The 21,713-nt window shown below is 39.7% G+C and overlaps 1 protein-coding gene across 1 annotated transcript; it reads left to right on the top strand.

Moving 5' to 3' along the window:
- The first annotated feature begins 2,090 nt into the window (after window positions 1-2,090).
- Mrpl45 (mitochondrial ribosomal protein L45) lies at window positions 2,091-18,213 on the top strand. The gene is made up of 8 exons (XM_076869741.2): window positions 2,091-2,200; window positions 3,423-3,600; window positions 4,002-4,119; window positions 8,335-8,433; window positions 15,145-15,193; window positions 16,455-16,604; window positions 17,286-17,459; window positions 17,762-18,213. Exons 1-8 carry the CDS (start codon window positions 2,135-2,137, stop codon window positions 17,846-17,848), a joined length of 921 nt encoding a protein of 306 aa, XP_076725856.2. The 5' UTR covers window positions 2,091-2,134; the 3' UTR covers window positions 17,849-18,213.
- Window positions 18,214-21,713: the final 3,500 nt, after the last annotated feature.

Below are 21,713 nucleotides of genomic sequence, written 5' to 3'. Positions count from 1 at the left end.
AATGAACAGATAGGAGTATGTTAAGAAATGATACTTCTCAGAGCTGGGGTTGTGATTCAGTGGTAGAGCACTTACCTAGCATGTGAGAGGCACTGGGTTAGATTCTTAGCACCACATATAAATAAAAATGATTAAAAAAATTAAGCTTGGGCTGGGGATGTGGTTCAAGCGGTAGCACGCTTGCCTAGTATGCATGCGGCCCAGGTTCGATCCTCAGCACCACATACAAACAAAGATATTGTGTCCGCCGAAAACTAAAAAATAAATATTAAAAAATTCTCTCTCTTAAAAAAATTAAGCTCCATCAACATCTAAAAATATTTTTTAAAAGAAATAATACTTCTCATTGAAATAATATATATTTCACAACACATACAGCATCTAATTTCATGTCACTATTAATACGACATCTTATAGGTTTGGTGCTGTGGCTAGAATTTGTGGAGAAATTCTTACCCTTGAAGATTTTCAGTGTAGTTAAAAAGTTAAGATTTAAAACAATATACAATACTTGTATATTGGGCATGGTGGCACACCCCTGAAATCCCAGGGACTCAGGAGGTTAAGGCAGGAGGATCTCAAATTCAAGGCCAGCCTGGACAACCTAGTGAGACCCTGTCTCAAAATAAAAATTAAAAAAGGAGGTATAGCTCAGTGGTGGAGCACCCCTGGGTTCAAGCCTCAGCATCTCTCTCTCTCTCTCTCACACACACACACACACACAAAGTTAAAAGTGATGTATGTGATCTCCATACCCATAAGTAATCTCAGTTTCTCTTATAGTCCCTACCACTTTATTTCAACCTTTTTAGGAATTATCCTCCAGCCTAAAAGCTCTTGTATGCACAGACCATAGTTCCTAATTCATTGCAAAATATTGTAGATAGGTGCTCAAACAGTAATTGATAAAATAATAACCAATGGGTAAACTGGCTTGGTGGTGCACCCCTATAATCCTAGTAACTCAGGAGGCTGAGGCAGGAGGATCACAAATTGGAGGTCAGCTTCAGTAATTATTCCAGATCCAGTCTCAAAATAAAACATAATAAAGGCTGGGGATGTATCTCTGTGGTAAAGTGCCGCTAGGTTCAATACCCAGAACCAAACCAAACCAAACCAAAACTACAAACAACAACAAACCCAGAAAGTAAGTGTGGAATATGTTTGCTTTGACAACTGAATTTTTCAGGATGATCCCCAAATCTTGACTCCTTTAAGAACTGAATGTGAGAAGTACGACCATAGTGGTTAAGAACATGGATTCTGGAGTTAGACTGTTTGGATTTGAACTTCAGTTCTGCCAGTTTTTAGCTGTCTTAACAGTAAATAAATTACTTAATTCCTCTGTGATTCAACCATATAATGCAAAATGGGAATATTGTTCTTATTTGGTGAAGATTGAGTTAAAGGATGTAAAATGCTTAGAAAATTGTCAGGCAGCTGGTAAGTGATTTAAGTATCAACTATTATTAAATTTGTTAATATTAAGCCTGTGACTTTTCTGAAATGACAAATCAAAAATGTCTTGGGTATCTTTTGCCTTAGTAAACACAATGGACAATTCTCCTAATTCAACAATAAGACTTTTCTTCCCAGGGAGATAGGGAAAACTTGAGTCTCAGGTTTTAGGTTACACAGCATATAATATAAGGTCAGATAAAGATCCAGAAATTACTCATTTTCGCCCTTTCTGGGATCCAATAAACCTTCAATGAACTCCTGGCTTTTAAGGTAAATACTTGTCTCCTCAGAACTCTCTTGAGTTCAGAGGGAACACCTTTTTATTTTTTTTACCGAACGTAAGTAAGGTGCAGCAAGGTGTCAAACACATACGAATGCAGAAACCCCAAGCCGCTAGACAGCCTCATGCGCACGCGCAGCTGGCACTCAAGCATTCTTCAGCCGGCGCGTGACAGCCGTGCATTTCTCCATACCCCCAACTGCGCACGCGCGCGTCCGTACGCGACCCTCTCTACCCCCGCGAGCACGTGCGCGTCCACGGGGCTCACATTTCGTCAGAGGGCGCGCTCCCTGGAAAATTCCACTCCCGAGCTAGCTCCACCCTTTGCGCCTTCTTTCCTACCTCACACTTTTCTTGCACAGCCCCCATCCCAGCGGCCTTTGCGTGAACAAAATGGCAGCCCCCGTGCCTCGGAGGTTGTCTTGCTTATCCAAAGCTTTGGGATGGTGGTCTCGGCAGGTGGGTAGGGACAGGACAGATAGGACGCCAGGGACTGGAGAAGGAGGATAGAATAGAAGGGAATATTCGTTGCGCAGTTGTCCTTGGTGCAACTGGGCCAAGCGGCCAGACCTAGTTTGGGGAAAAGTTTTGAGATGGACGAGATTCCCTTACGTGGCTCGGTGACTTAATGGGGAGATCCTGTGCGGGGCCTTAAGGTCAAATGAATTAGGTCCCTTCAGTTTGGATTGGGTCTATCTGGAGGTGTTAAAGGGGAAAGAAGTGGAGCCTTGGCGGGTGGGTCCGCTTCTCCTAGATTCTTATACATAGTCTAAATTGAATGGTAGCTGGAAAGGTGACCTGTAATCCCAGCGACTTGGGAGGCTGAGCCAGAAGGATCCCAAGTTCGAGGCGAGCCTCAGCAGTTCAGTGAAGCCCAAAGCAACTTGGGGAGACCTAGTCTCAAAATAATAAAAGGGCTGAGGATGTAACTCAGTGGTAAAGTGCCCCTGGGTTCAATGACCAATTTAAAAAAAAATAAAAAAGGTAGCTGGAAGGGCTGAGATTTGTGGCTCAGTGTAGACCACTTGCCTGTCATGCATGACGCACTGGGTTCGGATCCTCAGCACCACATAAAAATAAAATAAGAATATTGTATCCACCTAAAACTAAAAAATAAGTATTTAAAAAAAAAAAAAGGTAACTGGAAAGGAGGGAGTCCTTTATTGTCACTGCCCCTTCCTGAGCAAATCTTATGATCAGAGTGAGCAGGTCACCTGGCCTTTAAATTATTTTTTTGTTCATTGGGAGCTAGAACAGCAGAATAGTTTCCAGTGAGATTCCTGGTAGAATGAGCAAAAGGTGTCAAGAAGAGAACTTTGCTTATATTTCAATAACAGCGTTCCACGCATGTGGGTATTGGGTTGATATTAAAGTTCCTCATCAGACTGAAAAGTTCTTTAAAAGTGCTTTGCTTTAATAACTCTGTATCTAGTAGTACTATGGAATGTACTAAAAGAAAGCTTTTTGTAAATAAATGTTGAGTGATATTAATAAAAGTTGCTAACTGGAGTCTGATATGTCCCTAGGTGTTAAGGCATCAGTGCATTTTCTCCATTATAATTCTTCCTGAAACAATCTTTGGATATGCCTTTTCTTTAAGGCATTGCTTAGAGTTTGTTCAAAATATATATATATATATTTTTCAGGTTGCCTATACTCTAATCTGTTCCTTATATTTCAGTCACTCTTGATGACTCAGTCTACAGCTGTTGTTCCAGTAAGAACTAAAAAACGTTTCACACCTCCTGCTTATGAACCCAAATACAAAACAGAAAAGGAGTTTATAGAATATGCCCGGAAAGCAGGATTGGTTATTCCCCCAGAACGTTTGGATCGGCCCATACATGTGGCCTGTACAGGTGAGGTGCAGTATTTTGGGGATCTTTACCCAATACTCTACTATCAGAGACCTTCTGGAACTTGGAATGTCTTGAACTAAGATTGATAGCATTTAATTAACCACTAAATCAGTTCAGCCTCAAAATTTATTTTATATACATTGTGTTTCACAAAATCTTGATCTTGTTTTCACAGTATTTCTAGAAAGCAAATGTGAAATTTCCACATTTTGTAGAAGTAGAAATAGATTTTTAAGTTATTCTGTTTTTTTTTCCTAGTATAACATGGTTTCTTCTGTGTGGAAGTCTATTTTATAGATTAGTTTACTTTTTATCCAGGATCCTTCCCAATTTTAAGTGACCTGAAGGTGATTTTTTTATGATTCTTTTAAAACCTATTTAGTTTTCTTCTCTCCTTACAGCTGGTATCTTTGATGCTTATGTTCCTCCTGAGGGTGATGCTCGAATGTCATCTCTTTCAAAGGAAGGACTGAAACAGAGAACTGAGCGATTGAAGAAAAATGCAGCATCACAATTGTCGTAGGTGTTGGAGACAATTATGGGTCAATGTTCAAATAGAAGTTTCTTATTGTTACTTTATCCCAGAGATGCCTTCTTGGGTTAATTGGGTTGAGTATAATTTCTTTAATGTTTTGGCAGTATTTTGAAATAGATTTGTATTTAATGCAGAATAATGCAGGCATTCTAATTCCTTTATTTTTGAATATTTATTTTTTAGTTGTAGTTGGACACAATACCTTTATTTTGTTTATTTATTTTTATGTGGTGCTGAGGATCAAACCCAGGGCCTCGCACGTGCCAGGCGAGTGCTCTAACCGTTGAGCCACAACCCAAGTGGCATTCTGATTCTTAACATCTCAACCTTTATTGATAATTTAGTCAAATCAGTTAATATGTGGACCCCTTTTTTAAAAAAAATATTTATTTATTTATTTTAGTTTTTCGGCGGACACAACATCTTTGTTTGTATGTGGTGCTAAGGATCGAACCCGGGCCGCATGCATGCCAGGCGAGCGCGCTACCGCTTGAGCCACATCCCCAGCCCTATGTGGACCCCTTTTACAATCACATTTAAATTTTTTAATAAATAATAATAAAGGCAGCATATTTATTTAAGAAGTATCTTAGAGTTAAAGCTTCAAAGAGTAAGAAAAGTTTAAAAAAAAAAAGGGTCAAGAAGACATCTGTTACAGGGAACGAATAGGGCCTTAAGGAGCAGGATCTTGAACTTCTTAATTGAAAGTACAAAATCACTTAATATTTGTCACTTTCTGAATCTAAATTATAAGTGCTTTGGGATTATGTATAAGTGCAAGTATATTGTCAGTGTTAGTTTTTCACATGGCCATGACTTACTTCTCTAAATACAGATCTTATCATGTCACCTTCTCTGCTTTAAACTCTATGGTTCTCCATTGCCTGAAGAATAAAATCCAGATTTCTTCAGTGATAGGCAACACTTGTGATCTGGCCCTTGCCACCTCCTCTATCATCATCTTTTGCCCCTTGTTCCATTTTTCTCATCCTAAACTTCAGCATTTCTGAACTAATTGCCAATTCCTTAAAGTTCTGTGCTGTGCTTCTCTCTTTGCACATCCTGAAAACACCCTCCCCTTGCCTTACTAACATAAAACCCATTTCAAGAGTAGTGTCTGCGGCCTGGGGATGTGGCTCAAGCGATAGCGCGCTCGCCTGGCATGCGTGCGGCCTGGGTTCAATCCTCAGTACCACGTACAAACAAAGATGTTGTGTCCGCAGAAAACTAAAAAATAAATATTAAAATTCTCTCTCTCTCTTAAAAAAAAAAAAAAGAGTAGTGTCTGCTGTTAAGCCTTCTCTAACTCTTTTTAGTGCTGCTTTTGCTTTAATTGTAACTGAATACTTAGACTTACTTTTTCTAATAACTATACTGCTAATATTTGCTCCTGAACTGTGGGGTCTCTGATAATTATGATGAACAAAACTCATACAATTTTTTCATAGAGTTGCCATCCTAGGAAGGAAAAACAGTCATTGTAAATACTGATGGCATACAATTAAATAATTATAGATAAGCTGAAGTATGAGTGCTGTGGAAGCACATGACAGGGAAAGATGACAATCTGGTGGAGCAGGGAAGGCTTCCCTGAGGAAATGATATTTTAAAGTTGGGACCTAAGGGATTGTTTGGAGTTAGCTGGGTGGAGAAGGATAGCAGGGAATGGCATTCTAGGGAGACAGAACAGTACAAGCAAGGCTCTGTAGTGAAAAACATTATTAAAAAGGTGTTGGTTTTTTGTCAAATGCCACCCCATTCCCATCCCATAATGTGGATTGAGCCCAGGGACACTACCACTGAGCTTCATCCCTAGTCCTTTTTTTTACATTTTTAAAATTTTGAGACAGGTTCTTCCTTAGTTGTCCAGGCTGGCCTCAAACTTGTGATCCTGTGCCTCAGCCTCCCAAGTAGCAGAGATTATAGACATATACCACCAACGACTGTCAAATGCTTTTTTGGTGTCTTTTGAGATGATGGTCTATTTGTCTTTATTCTGTCCATATGGTATGTTATACTAATTGACATTCAAATTTTAAGTTAACCTTGCATTCCTGGAATAAATTCTACTGGATGATGTTCTTCATACTTTGAATATATTTATAGTTACACTCTGATTAAATCAGGATTCCCTAGTTATATAATTATAACTCAAAATGCTATTGACTTGTGAATCATATAATACATTATGAATGTTTTTCCTTTCCAACATAAATTTTTTTTTCTGAAGGTCATGTTTTCTATTTTGCTTTAAAAAACCTGTATTTATGTAAATCCCCTTTTATTGCATTTAAAACATTAAGTATTTATCAATTTAATCCTCAAGAAATTGTTCCTGGAACCTATCTATTTCAGTCTTAGTTGCTTTTTGGGCCCCACTGTACATCTTGGGATCTATTTAGTCAACAGCCTAACATTCCTTTTTTTTTTTCTCTTGTGTTGTATTCCCTGTTTCTTGGATCCTATGTCTTCCCCTTTCATGTGTTGTTTGGTTTTGGTTTGTTTTTTTTTTTTTTTTTGCTTTTTGAGATGGGATCCCTCTATTTCCCAGACTGGCCTTATACTCATTATTCCCCTGCCTCAGCTTCCCAAGTTGCTGGGTCTACACTACTGCACCTGGCTAATGCTTCATTTTTCACTCTGATGACATATTCTTTAATAGCTTCCTAAGAAACAATTTATGGGGGGCTGGGGCTTTAGCTTAGTGGTGGAGCACTTGCCTAGCATGTGTGAGGCACTGGGTTTAATGCTTAGCCCCACATAAAAATAAATAAATAAAGGTATTGTGTCCATCCACAACTAAAATATTAAAAACAAAACCAAAAAACAGTGCATGGTTAATAAATGAGATCTTGCAAATATAAAAGAGAAATCTTACTGGATATTGTGGTATGTGTGTATAATCCCAGCAGCTCAGGAGGCTGAGGCAGGAGGATCACAAATTCAAAGCCAGCCTTACCAACTTAGCAAGGCCCTAAACAACTTATAAAGTTCCTCTCAATAAAAAAGACTGAGAGGGATGTGGCTCTGTGGTTAAGCACCCCTAGGTTCAATCCCCAGTACTCAAAGAAAAAATAAATCATCTTTTATTCTCCTACTTCATTTATAATTTTCTCAGGAATACAATTCTGGGCCAGATTTACTTTTTCCTCAATTAAAACCACTGTTCTGAAGCTGGGGATATACCTCAGTGGTATAGTACTTGCCTAGCATGTGTGAGGCCCTGGGTTCAATCCCTAGTATTGGGGGGAAAAAGTACTGCTCCACTTGGCATGCTAGTGCATACCTGTAAACCCAGTGACCTATCTCAAAATAAAAAATAAAAGAAAAGGGCTGTGTAGCTCTGTGGTAGAATATCCCTGGGTTCAGTCCCCAATACAAAAAGTACTTTTTCATTCTGATTTTTATTTTTGTCGTGCTGGGGATTTAAACCAGGGTCTTGTGCATGCAAGGCAAACACTCTGCCAACTGAGCTATATCCCCAGCCCACCATTCTGACTCTTGAAGCTTTGTATGAAAACTGTTTGATCATCCATTCTTCCTTCCTTTCTTTTTTCCTTGCCTTCCCTCCCTCCTTCCTACCTTTTTATCTTTCTTTCTTTCCTGTCTTTCCTTGGGATTGAACTAGATACTCATGTGCTGAGCATGTGCTCTGCACTAAACTATGCTTCTGGGTTGTTCTTTCTGTCTTAATGCTCATAGGATAATTTTTTTAAAATATTTTTTTTAATTGTTGATGGACTTTTATTTTCACTTATTTGTATGTGGTGCTGAGAATCGAACCCAGTGCCTCACGCATGCTAGGCAAGTGCGCTACCGCTGAGCCACAACCCCAACCAGGATAATTTTTTTCAATCCCAGAATTCTAAAATTTCACTTTGAGAGCCTTGAATGATTGATTTGAGAATTTGAGGCTTGAATTTACAGAAATTGACACATTCAAAAATTAGTTATTGAATGAGCAGATACTTTTTTTTTATTCATTTATTGTTTTTAGTTTTCGGCGGATAAAACATCTTTGTTTGTATGTGGTGCTAAGGATTGAACCTGGGCTGCACGCATGCCAGGCGAGCGCGCTACCGCTTGAGCCACATCCCCAGCCCTGAATGAGCAGATACTAATGGAGGTTAATGTAAGCTAGGAGTTATGGGAATTCTATGAAGGTTTCTTTATAATGATTCTCATGCTTAATTTTACAGAATCCGGAAGATAAAAGAATTTGATGCTAATTTTAAAACAAAGGACTTCCCTGAAAAAGCTAAGGATATTTTCATAGAAGCTCACCTTTGTCTAAACAAGTAAGTGAACTCCCTATCTTGTATGTGTTTGTTCTCAATAGCTATTATACTAGGCACATTTTTTAAAAATATATATTTTTTAGATTTTGATGAACCTTTATTTTTATTTACTTGTTTATATACAGTGCTAAGAATTGAACCCAATGCCTCACATGCTAGGCAAGTACTCTACCGCTAAGCCACAACACAGCCCCAAGGCACAGTTTTTTGTACATATGTATTTCCTTTTCCTTCAAATAAGAGTTCTAGAGTGAGAGGCAGGGGTTGTAGCTCAGTGGTACAGTGCTTGCCTGGCATGTGTGAGGCACTGGATTCCATTCTTAGCACCATATATAAATAAACTAATAAAATAAATGTCCATCAACAACTTAAAAAAAAAGAGGACTGGGGATGTGTCTCAAGCGGTAGTGCGCTCGCCTGGCATGCATGCTGCCCGGGTTCGATCCTTAGCACCACATACAAACAAAGATGTTGTGTCCGCTGAAAACTAAAAAATAATAAATAGTGAAAATTCTCTCTCTCTCTCTCTCTCTCTAAAAAAAAGAAAAAAATTTAAAAAAAGAGTTCTGGGGCTGGGGTTGTGGCTCAGCGCTCACCTAGCATATGTGAGGCCGTGGGTTTGATCCTCAGCACCATATATAAATAAACATTGTGTCTAACTACAACTAAAAAATAAATATTAAAAAAAAAAAAGAGTTCTTTGAGAGAACTTGCAATGTGAAAAGTAATTAGTGACTGAAGTGATGTTTTGCTTCTCTCCCTGCTTGTAGGAGTTTTTACCATTTGGTCTGTCTCAGTTTCACCTGCAAGTGTTAGGACTATGCTGGAATGACTTAAATCATCCTGATCTTTTTTGTACATTTGTCTTATGTATGTACATTTTCCTTTCCTTGAGTTATTTTGAATGAGTTACTTTTGAAAATTTCCAGCTTTTTAAATTTTATTCAACCAAGGACATTTTAACTTTTTTTCAACCAAGGGCATTTTAACTTTTTTTTTTTTTTTGAGGGGGGTGCTGCTAGGGATTGAACCCAGAGGCACTTGACTACTGAACTACATTCCCCAGCCCTTTTTATTTTAATACCAAGTCTTGCTAAGTTGTCCAGGCTGGCCTCAGACTGTAGTCCTCTTGCCATAGCCTCCCAAGTATCTGGGATTACAGGTGTAGGCCACCATGTCTGGCAGAACACTTTTATCTTGAGATAGGGTCTTGCTGAATCACTTAGGGCCTCGATAAGTTGTTGAGGCTGGCTTTGAACTCAACCTCACGCCTCAGTCTCCTGAACTGCTGGGATTACAGATGTGCGCCACTGTGCCCAGCAAACACTTTAATTTTAATCACTGCCTTATCCCCCTTCCATGCTATTGTGGTCTAAATTTTTGGTTCTGGTTTCTTTTTATGTAGCTTTCATTTTTTGTTTACTTCCCTGCCCAAACCTGAAAGAATTCCTTCCTTCTTTCTTATTTTCTATGACCATTTTGAAGATGTAATCTTTTGGTTATTGCTGTTTCTATTGGAAAGTTATCTATTTTTTCTAATTGTTTCTTTGAAGTTAAAGTTTCTTTTCATCTGGCTGCTTTTAAGATTTTTTTTCTCTCCCTTGAGTATTCAGCAATTTACTATATGTACTTACAGTTGTGTGTGTTTGTGTGTGTGTCTTTGTTTTGGTATGTTTCCTATTGGTTTTTAAATTTTGGGGTGTTTTGTCAGTGTTGGAAGATTCTCAGAATCTCTCTTCAAATGTTGCTTCTGCCCTACTTTTTTGTTTCATTGTGTGATTTTGAATAGACATGTTAGAGCTTTTCACTGTGTGCCAAATGTGTTTTAGGCTCTTTTTTTATATTTTTCCAGTCATTTTTTTCCATCTCTACATCTTTAGTCTGATTATTTCTGGTTTGTCTTCTTGTCTTTTTAATGTATGTAATTTGCTGTTAAACTTAGCTTGATCTTTTTTCACTTGATTTTTTGTTGTTGTTGTTTTTTAATATTTTATTTTTTTTAGGTATAGATGGACACAACACAATGCCTTTATTTTTATGTGATGCTGAGAATCGAACCCGGGTCCCTCCCATGTTAGGCGAGCGCTCTACCACTGAGCCACAATCCCAGCCCTTGTTGTTTTTTACTGTGTCCAGTTTCTCTGCTAAAATTCTTCATCTTGTCATCTAACTTCTTACTTTATTATGTTTTTAAATTATCTATTTATTTATTTATTTTTAAAGAGTCAGGGTTTTTTGGGCTGGGGTTGTGGCTCAGTGGTAGAGTGCTCGCCCAGCACGTGCAAGGCTGTGGGTTCGATCCTCAGCACCACATACAATAAATAAAATAAAAGTATTGTGTCCAAATACAACTAAAAAAAAAAAAAAAAATCAAGGTTTTGATATGTTGCCCAAGCTGGCCTTGAATTCCTGGGCTCAAATATCCTTCTGGCTCAGCTACTCCCTGTGCTCCCCACCCCCAAGTAGCTGGGATTATGGATGCACATCTGTCTTGTCACCTAATTTCTTTCTCTCTCTTTTTTTGGTACTGGGAGTTGAACCCAGGGGTGCTTTGCCACTGAGCTATGTTCTCAGCTATTTTATTTTTATTTTTATTTATTTATTTTTTTAAAGAGAGAGTGAGAGAGAGAGGGGGAGAGAGAGAGGGAGAGAGAGAGAGAGAGAGAGAGAGAGAGAGAGAGAGAGAGAGAATTTTTTTTATATTTATTTTTTTTTAGTTTTCGGCAGACACAGCATCTTTGTTTGTATGTGGTGCTGAGGATCGAACCCGGGCCGCATGCATGCCAGGCGAGCGCGCTACCGCTTGAGCCACATCCCCAGCCCTCTTTTATTTTATTTTGAGACAGAGTTTTGCTAAGTTGTTTAGGGCTCAGCCTCCTGAGTTGCTGGGTTTATAGGCTTGTGCCATTGTGCCTGGCCCTAATTTATTTATTTCTTTGTTTTTTTGCAAGAATGAAAGGAGTAGGATTTATTTAAGTAAGGAGAAAAGTGACAGAGCTCCCACAGAGCAAGGGGGGACTCAATAGCAGGTTGCTCCTGAATTCTTTTTTTTTTTTTTTTGGGGGAGGTATGGGGATTGAACCCAAGGCCTTGTCCATGCAAGACAAGTACTCTAACTGAACTGTATCCCCAGCCCCTGAATTCTTAAACATATTATTACACTTATTTTAAAATCTTTGGTAATTCCACAATCTATATATGCTGTACAGTTGTTTTCAGTTGTCTTTTCTCTCCCCTCTTTTTGATTTTGTGTTAGTTCTTATCTTTTGTATGCCTACATTTTTCTAAAAAATAGTTTTGTTTTTTGGTACTGGGGAGCAAGTCCAGGACCTTATGCAGTGCTAAGCACATTCTCTACCACTGAGCTACATAACTAGCTCTTTTATATTTTTTGATTTTGAGTAGAGTTTTGCTGTATTGCCCATGTTGGCCTTGAACTTGGAATCCTCCAGTGTTAACCTCCTCAGTAGCTGGAATTATAGACCCACACCACCTTACTCAGCCCAAATGTTTATTTTTTAAGAATCAAAAGATATGCTGGGTACCATGGAGCACACCTGTAATCCTAGCTACTTGGGATCTGAGGCTGGAGGACTGAGGCAGGAGGATCACTGAGCCCATGAGTTCTAGGCCAGCCTGGACAACATATATAGAAAAACCTTCTCTTAAAAGGAAGAAGAAAGGGCTGGGGATGTGGCTCAAGCGGTAGCGCGCTCGCCTGGCATGCGTGCGGCCCGGGTTCGATCCTCAGCACCACATGCAAGCAAAGATGTGTCCGCTGAAAACTAAAAAAAATAAATAAATATTAAAATTAAAAAAAAAAAAAAAAGGAAGAAGAAAAAGAAAAATTAAAGATATAATCATGTCAAAAACTATTCCTTTAGGGGCTGGGGTTATGGCTCAGTGGTAGAGTGCCTGCACTGTGTTTGATCCTCAGCCCCACAAAATAAATAAATAAATAGATAGATAGATTTATTTATCTATCTATTGTGTCCATCTATAACTACAAAAAAAAATACACACACACACACACACACCTTTAGCTGGGTGTGATGATGTACACTTGTAATCCCATTTATTCAGGAGGCTGAGACAGAGGATTACAAGTGTAAGGGCAGCCTCAAAAACTTAGCAAGGTCTTGAGCAACTTAGTGAGACCTTGTATCAAAATAAAAATTTAAAAGGGCTAGGGATGGAGCTTGGGTTATGGCTCAGCAGTAGAGCGCTTGCCTGACATGTGCGAGGCCCTGGGTTCGATCCTTAGCACTATATAAAAATAAATAAAATAAAGATATTGTGTCCAACTACAACTAAAAAATTAATTAAAAAAATAAAGGGCTAGAGGTGTGGCTCAGTGGTTAAGAACTCCTGGGTTCAATCCCTGGTACAAAAAAATAAAAATTTTATATATATATATATATGTTTTTATTAATATCTTTTATATGTTTATACATATTTGTAGTAAAATATGCCTAATATAAAATATTATGAAATTTTATAATATAAAATTTACCATTTTAACGATTTCAGTGTATAATTCAGTGGTTGTTGTACCACCATTATCACTATTCATTCTAGAACTTGTTCATCATCCCAAACAGAAGCCTTATGGTCATTAAGCAGTAATTACCCATTTTCCCTTCTCTTTTGTTAACATCCATTCTATTTTCTCTCTTTATGAATTTGCCTATTCTAATGCTGTTCTCTGAATAATTGTGTCCTCCTAAAATTATATGTTGAAATCTTTTTTTTTTTTTGTATTATTGGACACAATGCCTTTATTTTATTTATTTATTTTTATGTGGTGCTGAGGATCGAACCCAGGGCCTCGCACATGCTAGATGACCACTCTACCGCTGAGCCACAACCCCAGCCCCATATATTGAAATCTTAACGGCCAAGGTGATCGTATTAGGCTTTGGATCCTTAGGGAGGTGATCAAATTATGAGAACAGAGCCCTAATGAATGGAATTAGGGCCCTTATAAAAAAGGCCTGAGAGAATTTTTTGCCCTTTGAGGACTTAGCAAGAAGGCACCAATGTACATTGAATGGGTCCATGCCAGACATCAAATTTGCCAGTGCCCTGATCTTGGGCTTTCCAGTTTCTGGAACCCATGACGAATATATGTCTCGCTGTCCAGTCCCTGAGACTACAGGTACGCACCCATGCTGCAGGTATTAAACCCATGCTAAGCATATACTTGATCACTCTTCTTTTTAAATGTGGGCATTTGCATCTCTGAATTTTCTTCTTAGTATTACTTTTGCTGCATCCCATAGGTTTTGGTAAGTTGTATTTTTTATTTATCTCAGAGTATTTTCTGATATTCCTTGTCTTCTTTGACCCATTTAAGAATGTGCTATGTAGGGGCTGGGGTTGTGGCTCAACGATAGAGTGCTTGCCTAGCATGTGTGAGGCCCTGGGTTCGATCCTCAGCCCCACATATAAATCAATAAAATAAAGGTATTGTGTCCAACTACAACTAAAAAGTAAATATTAAAAAAAAAAAAAAAGAATGTGCTATTTATTTCTGGATTGCTTAATCATCCTTCATGCTGTCAGGTTGAATTTTTTCCTTTTTGAATGTTTTTGGATCCCTCTTCATTTCTTGCATCTGGGGATTTTCCTTTTTTCCTTGTAAATTAGGCTTGCCTGTTTAAAAATGTGTGTGCAAATGATCCCTGACTTACAATGGTTCAACTTAGGATTTTTTTTTTTTTTTTTTTTTTTTTTACTTCATGATGGTGTGAAAGTAATACATATTCAGTAGAAACCCATACTTTGAATTTTGATTTTTGATCTTTCCTGAGTTACCAATATGCATATGATTCTGTCTCATGATGATGGGCAGCTGCAGGGGAAGCCACCATTCAAAACTCTGTGGTATGCTTTGTTACTATGTTAGGTTAGGTGTATTAAGTGTGCCTTTAGCTTTCAGTATTTTCAATTTAATGATGGGTTTACCAGGATATAACCTACTCCTAAATGAAAAAGCAACCTCTGTGTGTGTGTGTATCTATTATATTTTACCCAGAATTTCTAGATGTTTGCAGTGGGAATAGGTTCACTTGAGTTCTGTCTGTTATGTTTCAGAATGTCTTCCTTTCATTTTTCAGTGTAAGTTCTCTTCTAACATTAAGTGAACTTAAGCCAGGCATGGTGGTGTGTGCCTATAGTTCCAGCTACTTAAGAGACTGAGCAGGAAAATCCCAACTTCAAGGCCAGCCTGGGCAACACAGGCAACCTAACAAGACCCTGCCTTAAAATAAATAAATACTCAGGAGCTTGGGAGGCTAAGATGGGAGAATCACAAATTCAAAGCCAGCCTCAGCAACGGCTAAGCAACTCAGTTAGACCCTGTTTCTAAATAAAATACAAATAGAACTGGGGATATGGCTCAGTGGTCGAGTGCCATATCAAGTTCAATCCTCGATACCAAAAATAAACAAACAAACAAACCCCAAAAATACTAAGAGAGCTCATCAAAAATGGAATTTATTTCTCCTGAAAACTTCTAAGGTGGGATAATAGATAAGAAGGGTTCATTTTTGTGTCTCTAGAACTTAGCATGTCATCTGGCTTACAATACATGTGCAGAAAAATGTAAAAATGAATTGTTTTTCACTTTTAGGTCCATATTCAACTTTCACACAGGGCATCATAAAAGAAGGTGTCAGTGATATCTCTCTCTCTCTCTCTCTTTCCTAGCTCAGACCATGACCGACTTCATACTTTGGTAACTGAACACTGTTTTCCGGTAGGTTTTCATCCTTCTTAGAGCTGCTGGATACCTGAAGGGCAGAGCATAGATGTGTTGTCTTACAAAAGATCAGTTTTTTGTTTTTCTTTTCAATCAATTCTTCTTTTATTTATTTATTTATTTATTGGTACCAGGGATTGGACCCAGGGATGCTGAATGACTCACTGCTACATCTGCACCCCTTTTTTATTTTTTATTTTGAAACGGGACCTTGCTAAGTTGCAGAGGCTGACTGAACTTGCAGTCTTCCTGCTGCAGCCTCCTGAGCTGCTGAGATTACAGGCATATACCACCACCTACACCTGGCATGAAGGATCAGATTTGAAAGTGTAGAAAGTTTAAGGCATAGGCTTAAATATTTTTAGTTTTAACTAAATGATAATGACTTGGCACAGAGTCTGGTAAGGTCCATAGCAAATGAAGAAAAGCAGGAGTACCTCAGTGGACAGCGCTGAAACCATGGCGTGTAGCTCCTGAGGTCACAGTAGGCTGTGTGAAGCCACACCTACACATGTCTGCAGTGCAGCAAAGGATTTAACAAGGGTTCACAAGGCTTATTTGGTAACGGGCCTTAGGTGCACTGGGAGCTCTCAAGAATAGGGCTTTATGATCCTGCCTCAGCAAATAGCAAGGCATTAAGCAATTCAGTGAGACCCTGTCTCTAAGGAAAATACAAAAAATAGGGCTGGGGATGTGGCTTAGTGGTTGAGTGCCCCTGAGTTCAATCCTTGGTACCAAAAAAAAAAAAAAGGGAGGGTGCTTTATGCTTCAGTTAGAAGTTCAAGAATAAGAACTTCATTTTCTACAAATTCAGCTGTAGTTTCTATCTGTAGAACTTCAGTTTCTATCAGTCCTCCCAGGGATAATTAGAGCAATAGGTCTTGGTGAAATTCTCACCTTTACTGCTAAAAGGTGAGGGGGGAGGGAAGAGAAATATGCAGTCATTAATAGATTATGCAAGTGAATGAGAGGAAATATGGCTCATTGGGTATGCTGGCAATAGTGTGGAATGCGGTTTTCACTTGAAGGGTCCTTGAGGTAGGTAGGTCTCAGGGGAGGTGATTTAGATGAAAAGTCTAAAGCTTGAGCTTGAGCAGTAGCTTAATAATGACTTGGGAATAAAAGGCACAAGAGAGTATTTGGTGGGAAACACTGCCTGTGGGCTGTAGTATTGCAGGAAGTGAGAGCAAGTGTGTCAGTACCAGCAACCCTATAGGGAGGGGGAAACCCAGTTGAACTTGTTCTTCTCTGCCCTTAGGATATGGTCTGGGACATCAAGTATAAGACTGTCCGCTGGGGCTTCGTGGAATCTTTAGAGCCAGCCCAGGTGGTGCAGGTTCGATGCTCAAGTATGGTGAACCAGAGCAACATGTATGGCCAAGTTACTGTCCGCATGCACACACGGCAGGTAGAGTCACCAGTTTGCTTTCCTTCCAGCTTCTCTTTTCTCTCAGATTTAGAATCTTCTTCCAGAGTACTTAGTTCAGGACTTGAGGTTTGGGGATTTTTTTTTTTTTTTTTTTTTTTTGGTGATGCTGGGGATGGAACCCAGGGCGTCATGCATGCTAAGCAGGGGCTTTACCACTGAGCTGCATCTCCAGCTCCAGTACTGTAGGTTCTAAGGAAAGGTTCACTGTGGTCTTCTTTCTGTCATTGCCCCTTCCTAATGCTAATAATGTTAGCCCTACTAAGGTGTGGTGTAAGGACATTCTCTCTCACCCTTCCTAGTGTTAACCCCACTCTGCCCTTTCCCATCAAAGAATCTCTAAGAACAAAGTGTCAGCAGTTGATTAATTAGTCTTTGATTCAGACTTCTGAGATTTTTTTATTTTTAAGATGGACACAATATCTTTATTTGTTTTATTTATTTTTTATGTGGTGCTGAGGATTGAACCCAGTACCTCATAAGTACGAGGCAAGCATTCTGCTGCAGAGCTATAAGCCCAGCCCTAGACTTCTGAGATTTAAAAAAACTTTTTTGAAAATTTAAAAATTCTTGTTAAGATTATTTCTAAAATGGTTGTTTGGCAAAACAAAGGAAAACAAAACAAAAAAACCTAACATGCCAGATTTGCTTTCATCCTTACAGACTCTAGCCATCTATGATCGGTTTGGGCGGTTGATGTATGGACAAGAAGATGTACCCAAGGATGTCTTGGAGTATATTGTGTTTGAAAAACACCTGCTGAACCCCTATGGGAGCTGGAGAATGCATGGCAAGATTGTTCCCCCATGGGCACCCCCTAAGCAGCCCATCCTTAAGGTAAGGAAGCTTGTACAGTTTAAGAGGCCTGAGGCAGGGGCTGGGGATATAGCTCATAGGTAGATCCCTTGCCAAGCATGTACAAGGCCCTGGGTTCTATCCCCAGCGCCACAGAGGAAGAAGAGACCTCAGTCGATAGATGGGCATCCTAAGTCCTCTTGGGCTCCACCTAAGGAAAGAGGGAAAGATTCAACAGTGGAGAAGAAGAACTCTTTGTTTTGGGATGGGTAGAGGCAAGGGATGAAGTCTTCTGGGTAAGCCATGGTCTTGACTGGCAGGTAACTCAGCCTACTATCTTTCAGACGGTGATGATTCCTGGTCCCCAGCTGGAACCTTGGGAAAAATGTGAAGAGGCACAAAGAGAGAACCATAAGTCTCAGCTAGCCTGACGACAAAAATGACTCTTGGGGTAAAGCACTGATAGTGATGATTCTGGACGTTGTGAAGTCATCCATCTCTTTCAGACCACCCCTGTTTCCTCCTGCCCTGCTTGGATCTTTTGAGCAGATTCATCCTTACAACCATGTCTGATGGCTGGGCCCAGGTCGTTGGCTAGTATGCATAGCCATGGACCCTTTTTCTTTTTAAAATCATATGTCTAGCTTCTGAGTCTAGATGACAATATATTTCACTGAACAAACATCTGATACTTTTTTCACAGCAGAGACTGTGGGAGCTAAGAGGCAACATTCTTTTGTAATCACTGGGCAGAGATCAGAGTTTGAAATAAAATACTACCAGAGTGTTGGACAAATTTTGGTGTTGTGCCTTGTGTGGTGACACCTGTAAGCCCAGTGACTTGGGAGGCAAGAAGATTGTAAGTTTGAGGCCAGCCTAGGCAACTTAACAAGATTCTGTTTCATAACAAAAAAAGAAAAAGACTAGAGATGTAGCTCAATGGTTAGATCACCCCTGGTTTCATTTTTTCTTTCTTTCTTTTTTTTTTTTGGTGGATTCTCTATATTTTCCCCAGTTGAGATTCAACTGGGGGAATAAGCCAACCTTCAAGTGGAGAAGTGGAAGACAAGCCTAGTTGCGAGTGATGTGACTTCTAGGAAATCCAGATTTGGGAGGATAATTAGTGTTCATAAAATTGGGTGGGCTGGGGATGTGGCTCAAGTGGTAGCGTGCTCGCCTGGCATGCGTGCGGCCCGGGTTCGATTCTCAGCACCACGTACAGACAAAGATGTTGTGTCCGCCGATAACTAAAAAATAAATATCAAAAAATTCTCTCTCTCTCTCTCTCTCTCTCTCTCTCCCCTCTCACTCTCTTTAAAAAAAATAAAATAAAATAAAATTGGGTATCACTTAAGAGGGTCTTTTTCTCATAGAGTGACTTACTGAATTAGCATTTATACTTTGTAGAAGAATATAAATATAAAGAAATAATTTACTCCTTAGCTTTTGGATTGTTTTCTTTTATATATATATATATATATATTTTTTTTTTTATTTGTTTAATTTTCGGCAGACACAACATCTTTATTTGTATGTGGTGCTGAGGATCGAACTCAGCGCCGCGCGCATGCCAGGCAAGCGCGCTACCGCTTGAGCCACATCCCCAGCCCCTGGATTGTGTTCTTAATTAGTAGCTGCTTCCTGGTATGACCCCTTGAAGTTTAGGAGGAGGCAAGGGCACAGAAGGGTTAGTACATTTGGGGAATTCATCAGCAAGACTTGGTTCCCTGATTTCTAGCACCTCCTGGAGATGGCAGCTATTCTTTCCAGCCCAGAATTGGGAAGGTAAATGCACCAGAAAACAAACCTGTGTCAAATAAAACAGCCCCACCCTTCCTTGTTCCTTAGCTCCAGTTGGGCTATTAGGAGAAGGATGTGGGACTTCGTATGCTCTGTGTCCTGGGTCATCTGAGTAATGACAAGGCAAATCTCACTTGCCCAGCAGTAAGCTTGGCTCATAGTGCTGTTGCTTTCATCAGCTCAGTATGGGCTCCTCTTTAAAAATGGGGCCTTTAATTCTCACATTTTCTCTTTTTCAAGCATAGAAGTTTCTTTTTAAGGAGTCTGTTACTTTTTTTTTCAGAACTAGGGATCGAACCTAGGGCCTCACACATTTTAGGCCAGCACTCTGCATTCCCATCCTATCTATCACTTAAACTAAGAAATAAACTGTTCTGATCTTGTCTTGAAAGTACAGTCCATAGAAGCTGGAATCAGGTCAAAAATAAATAACCTATTTTTCAGTCTCTCTGTAACTATCATTTCAGCAAAGCAGCAAACAGACCAGGTCTTACTGGGCAAAACTGGTGTTTTTTCAACAACTTTTAAGTGCTGATGGTAGAAATCATTGTATATGCTTAGAGAGGAAACAGCATTGATGGGATAATACAAAGCAGCCACTCTCATCATACTACTTAGTCTTGACCCTTTTGGCTTAAAATGTACATCACTTTGCAGCATTACTGCCCAAGTGAGGTTTGGTTGCATCCTATTTGCTTGAGCCCTGGATTAAGGCAAAATGAGAAGTGCTTTGAACAGGATCCATAGCTGGGGCATTCGGAGGAAGGGGATGTAATCCTGACAGGAGAGGGAAGCAGAGAAACAACAACAAAAAAGCACATTTAATGGGTAAAAGTTACATTGGTTTCTCTTGAATGTGTAAAAACAATGTTTCAGTTTTACATATTCCCCTTGATCTGTCTTGGGGGGTCTTTAGATAATCCTAAATAGCATCTAAGCAATAACTGCCACCGGGGAACCAGAGGATAAGTGCAATTTTCATTTCCCTTTGGGATCAAATCCAGCTCAGCGAATGGTCCAGATGTGAAGGGTTGACTAGAAGGATCAGGCAGAGACCATCTGCAGTGTCAGCTACATTTCTGGATACTGGTAGAGAATTAGTCAGATGACCTGAAGTCCTGTAGACTGTAGTGTTATTACCCTGGACTTTGGAGCAGGCCTTGTTTTACCTTATCTATCTGTTGTTCCTTTGTTGAAAAAGAAAATCACCATTAGGAATAAGCTGGAGCCAACTGCAGTGGTTGAGAAAAAGCATTTTTTATTCCTTCTCCCCATGGTTTATTTCACAAAATTGAATGTGGGGGCAGCTTTGCTTTTCCAGCTAGACCACACCCAATAGAATTGCTCTGGGGTGAACAGTTGGCAAAGTCCACATAAGCTCTGAAGCTGTGGGGTTAAGCAGCCAGGACACGGAGTAACAACACACTTAAGTTACTACTGTAAAAGCCAGGGTAAGTGGGAGGGTCTCCATATGGGAACAAAGGCCTCTGAACCCCAAAGAAGGGGAAGTTTCTCTATTCCTTTGCTCCTTTTTGGAAATGGAGAACTTTGCTACTTTTTCTGGAAACTATAACTACCCAGACTCTTTACATGCAAACTCATTGTTTTCCTCCTGGATATTTGGTCTTGTTTTGTCTTTTCTCCCCATGAATGACATCCATACCTGTACTGTTTGAGATTGGGGCTTACTGCCATCTTGAGTGCCACGGACAGTTTTGCCACATTAGCCTGCAAGTTTCCACCCCCACCTCACCTCTGCCAATTCCAGAACTTCTTGGTATGTTTTTCTTCTTCACTTTCCTTTGGTAGTATCATCTAATCCTAGCACTTTGTTATCTAGCACTGCTTAAGCAAGAGTAGCCTGAGCCTGACTGTTGAGAGAGCTAAGAAAGAGCTGCCTAAGAAAGTAGCCTTTGTCCTAACACCAGGCCATTTCTCAATCCTGGCTTCTGACCTGCCCTGGAGTTCTGCTCTTTCTGAGTGCAGAAGTCATTAGGAATGCTGGCAATAAACGACCTCTTTCCTTTGTAGGGCTCCTCTGAGAAGGAGAATGATGTGGCCTCTTGTTACTGAGTAAGTGATTTGAAGCAGTTCTTGCATCAGAACCACAGTTTCTCCTTTGGTTCCAGTTACACTGGCAAAAGAGGGGATAGTGATAGTGCTGAAAGGCTAGGAGGAGAGCACTGAATGAACCAGTGAGATGAGCTCTGAAGATCAGCAAGAGCTGGGTCAGGAAGAGAAGGAGATCACCCAAGAAAGCTAGCAAGAGGCATACTAAGGATATCTGTACCTCTCAGTGTGGGGAGGACCTGGAGAAATTGCTTTTCCTTTTCTATTCTCTTTGTCTGATGTCACTTTGGATGCCAGATGTTGGCATGGAAGGAAGAGTACCTGATTGTCTCTACTTCAATAGTCAGGCAGGGTAGAGAGAAGAAATGGGAGACAAAAGACAAGGTCCTTAAAGCTTTTTAGGCACCTGTTTTGAGTCCTTTTAGT

Source organism: Callospermophilus lateralis, chromosome 11, assembly GCF_048772815.1.
Source record: "Callospermophilus lateralis isolate mCalLat2 chromosome 11, mCalLat2.hap1, whole genome shotgun sequence".
NCBI classification, from domain to species: domain Eukaryota; kingdom Metazoa; phylum Chordata; class Mammalia; order Rodentia; family Sciuridae; genus Callospermophilus; species Callospermophilus lateralis.
The sequence above is the reverse complement of the archived record's forward strand: the minus strand, read 5'-3'. Positions and strand labels throughout refer to the sequence as shown.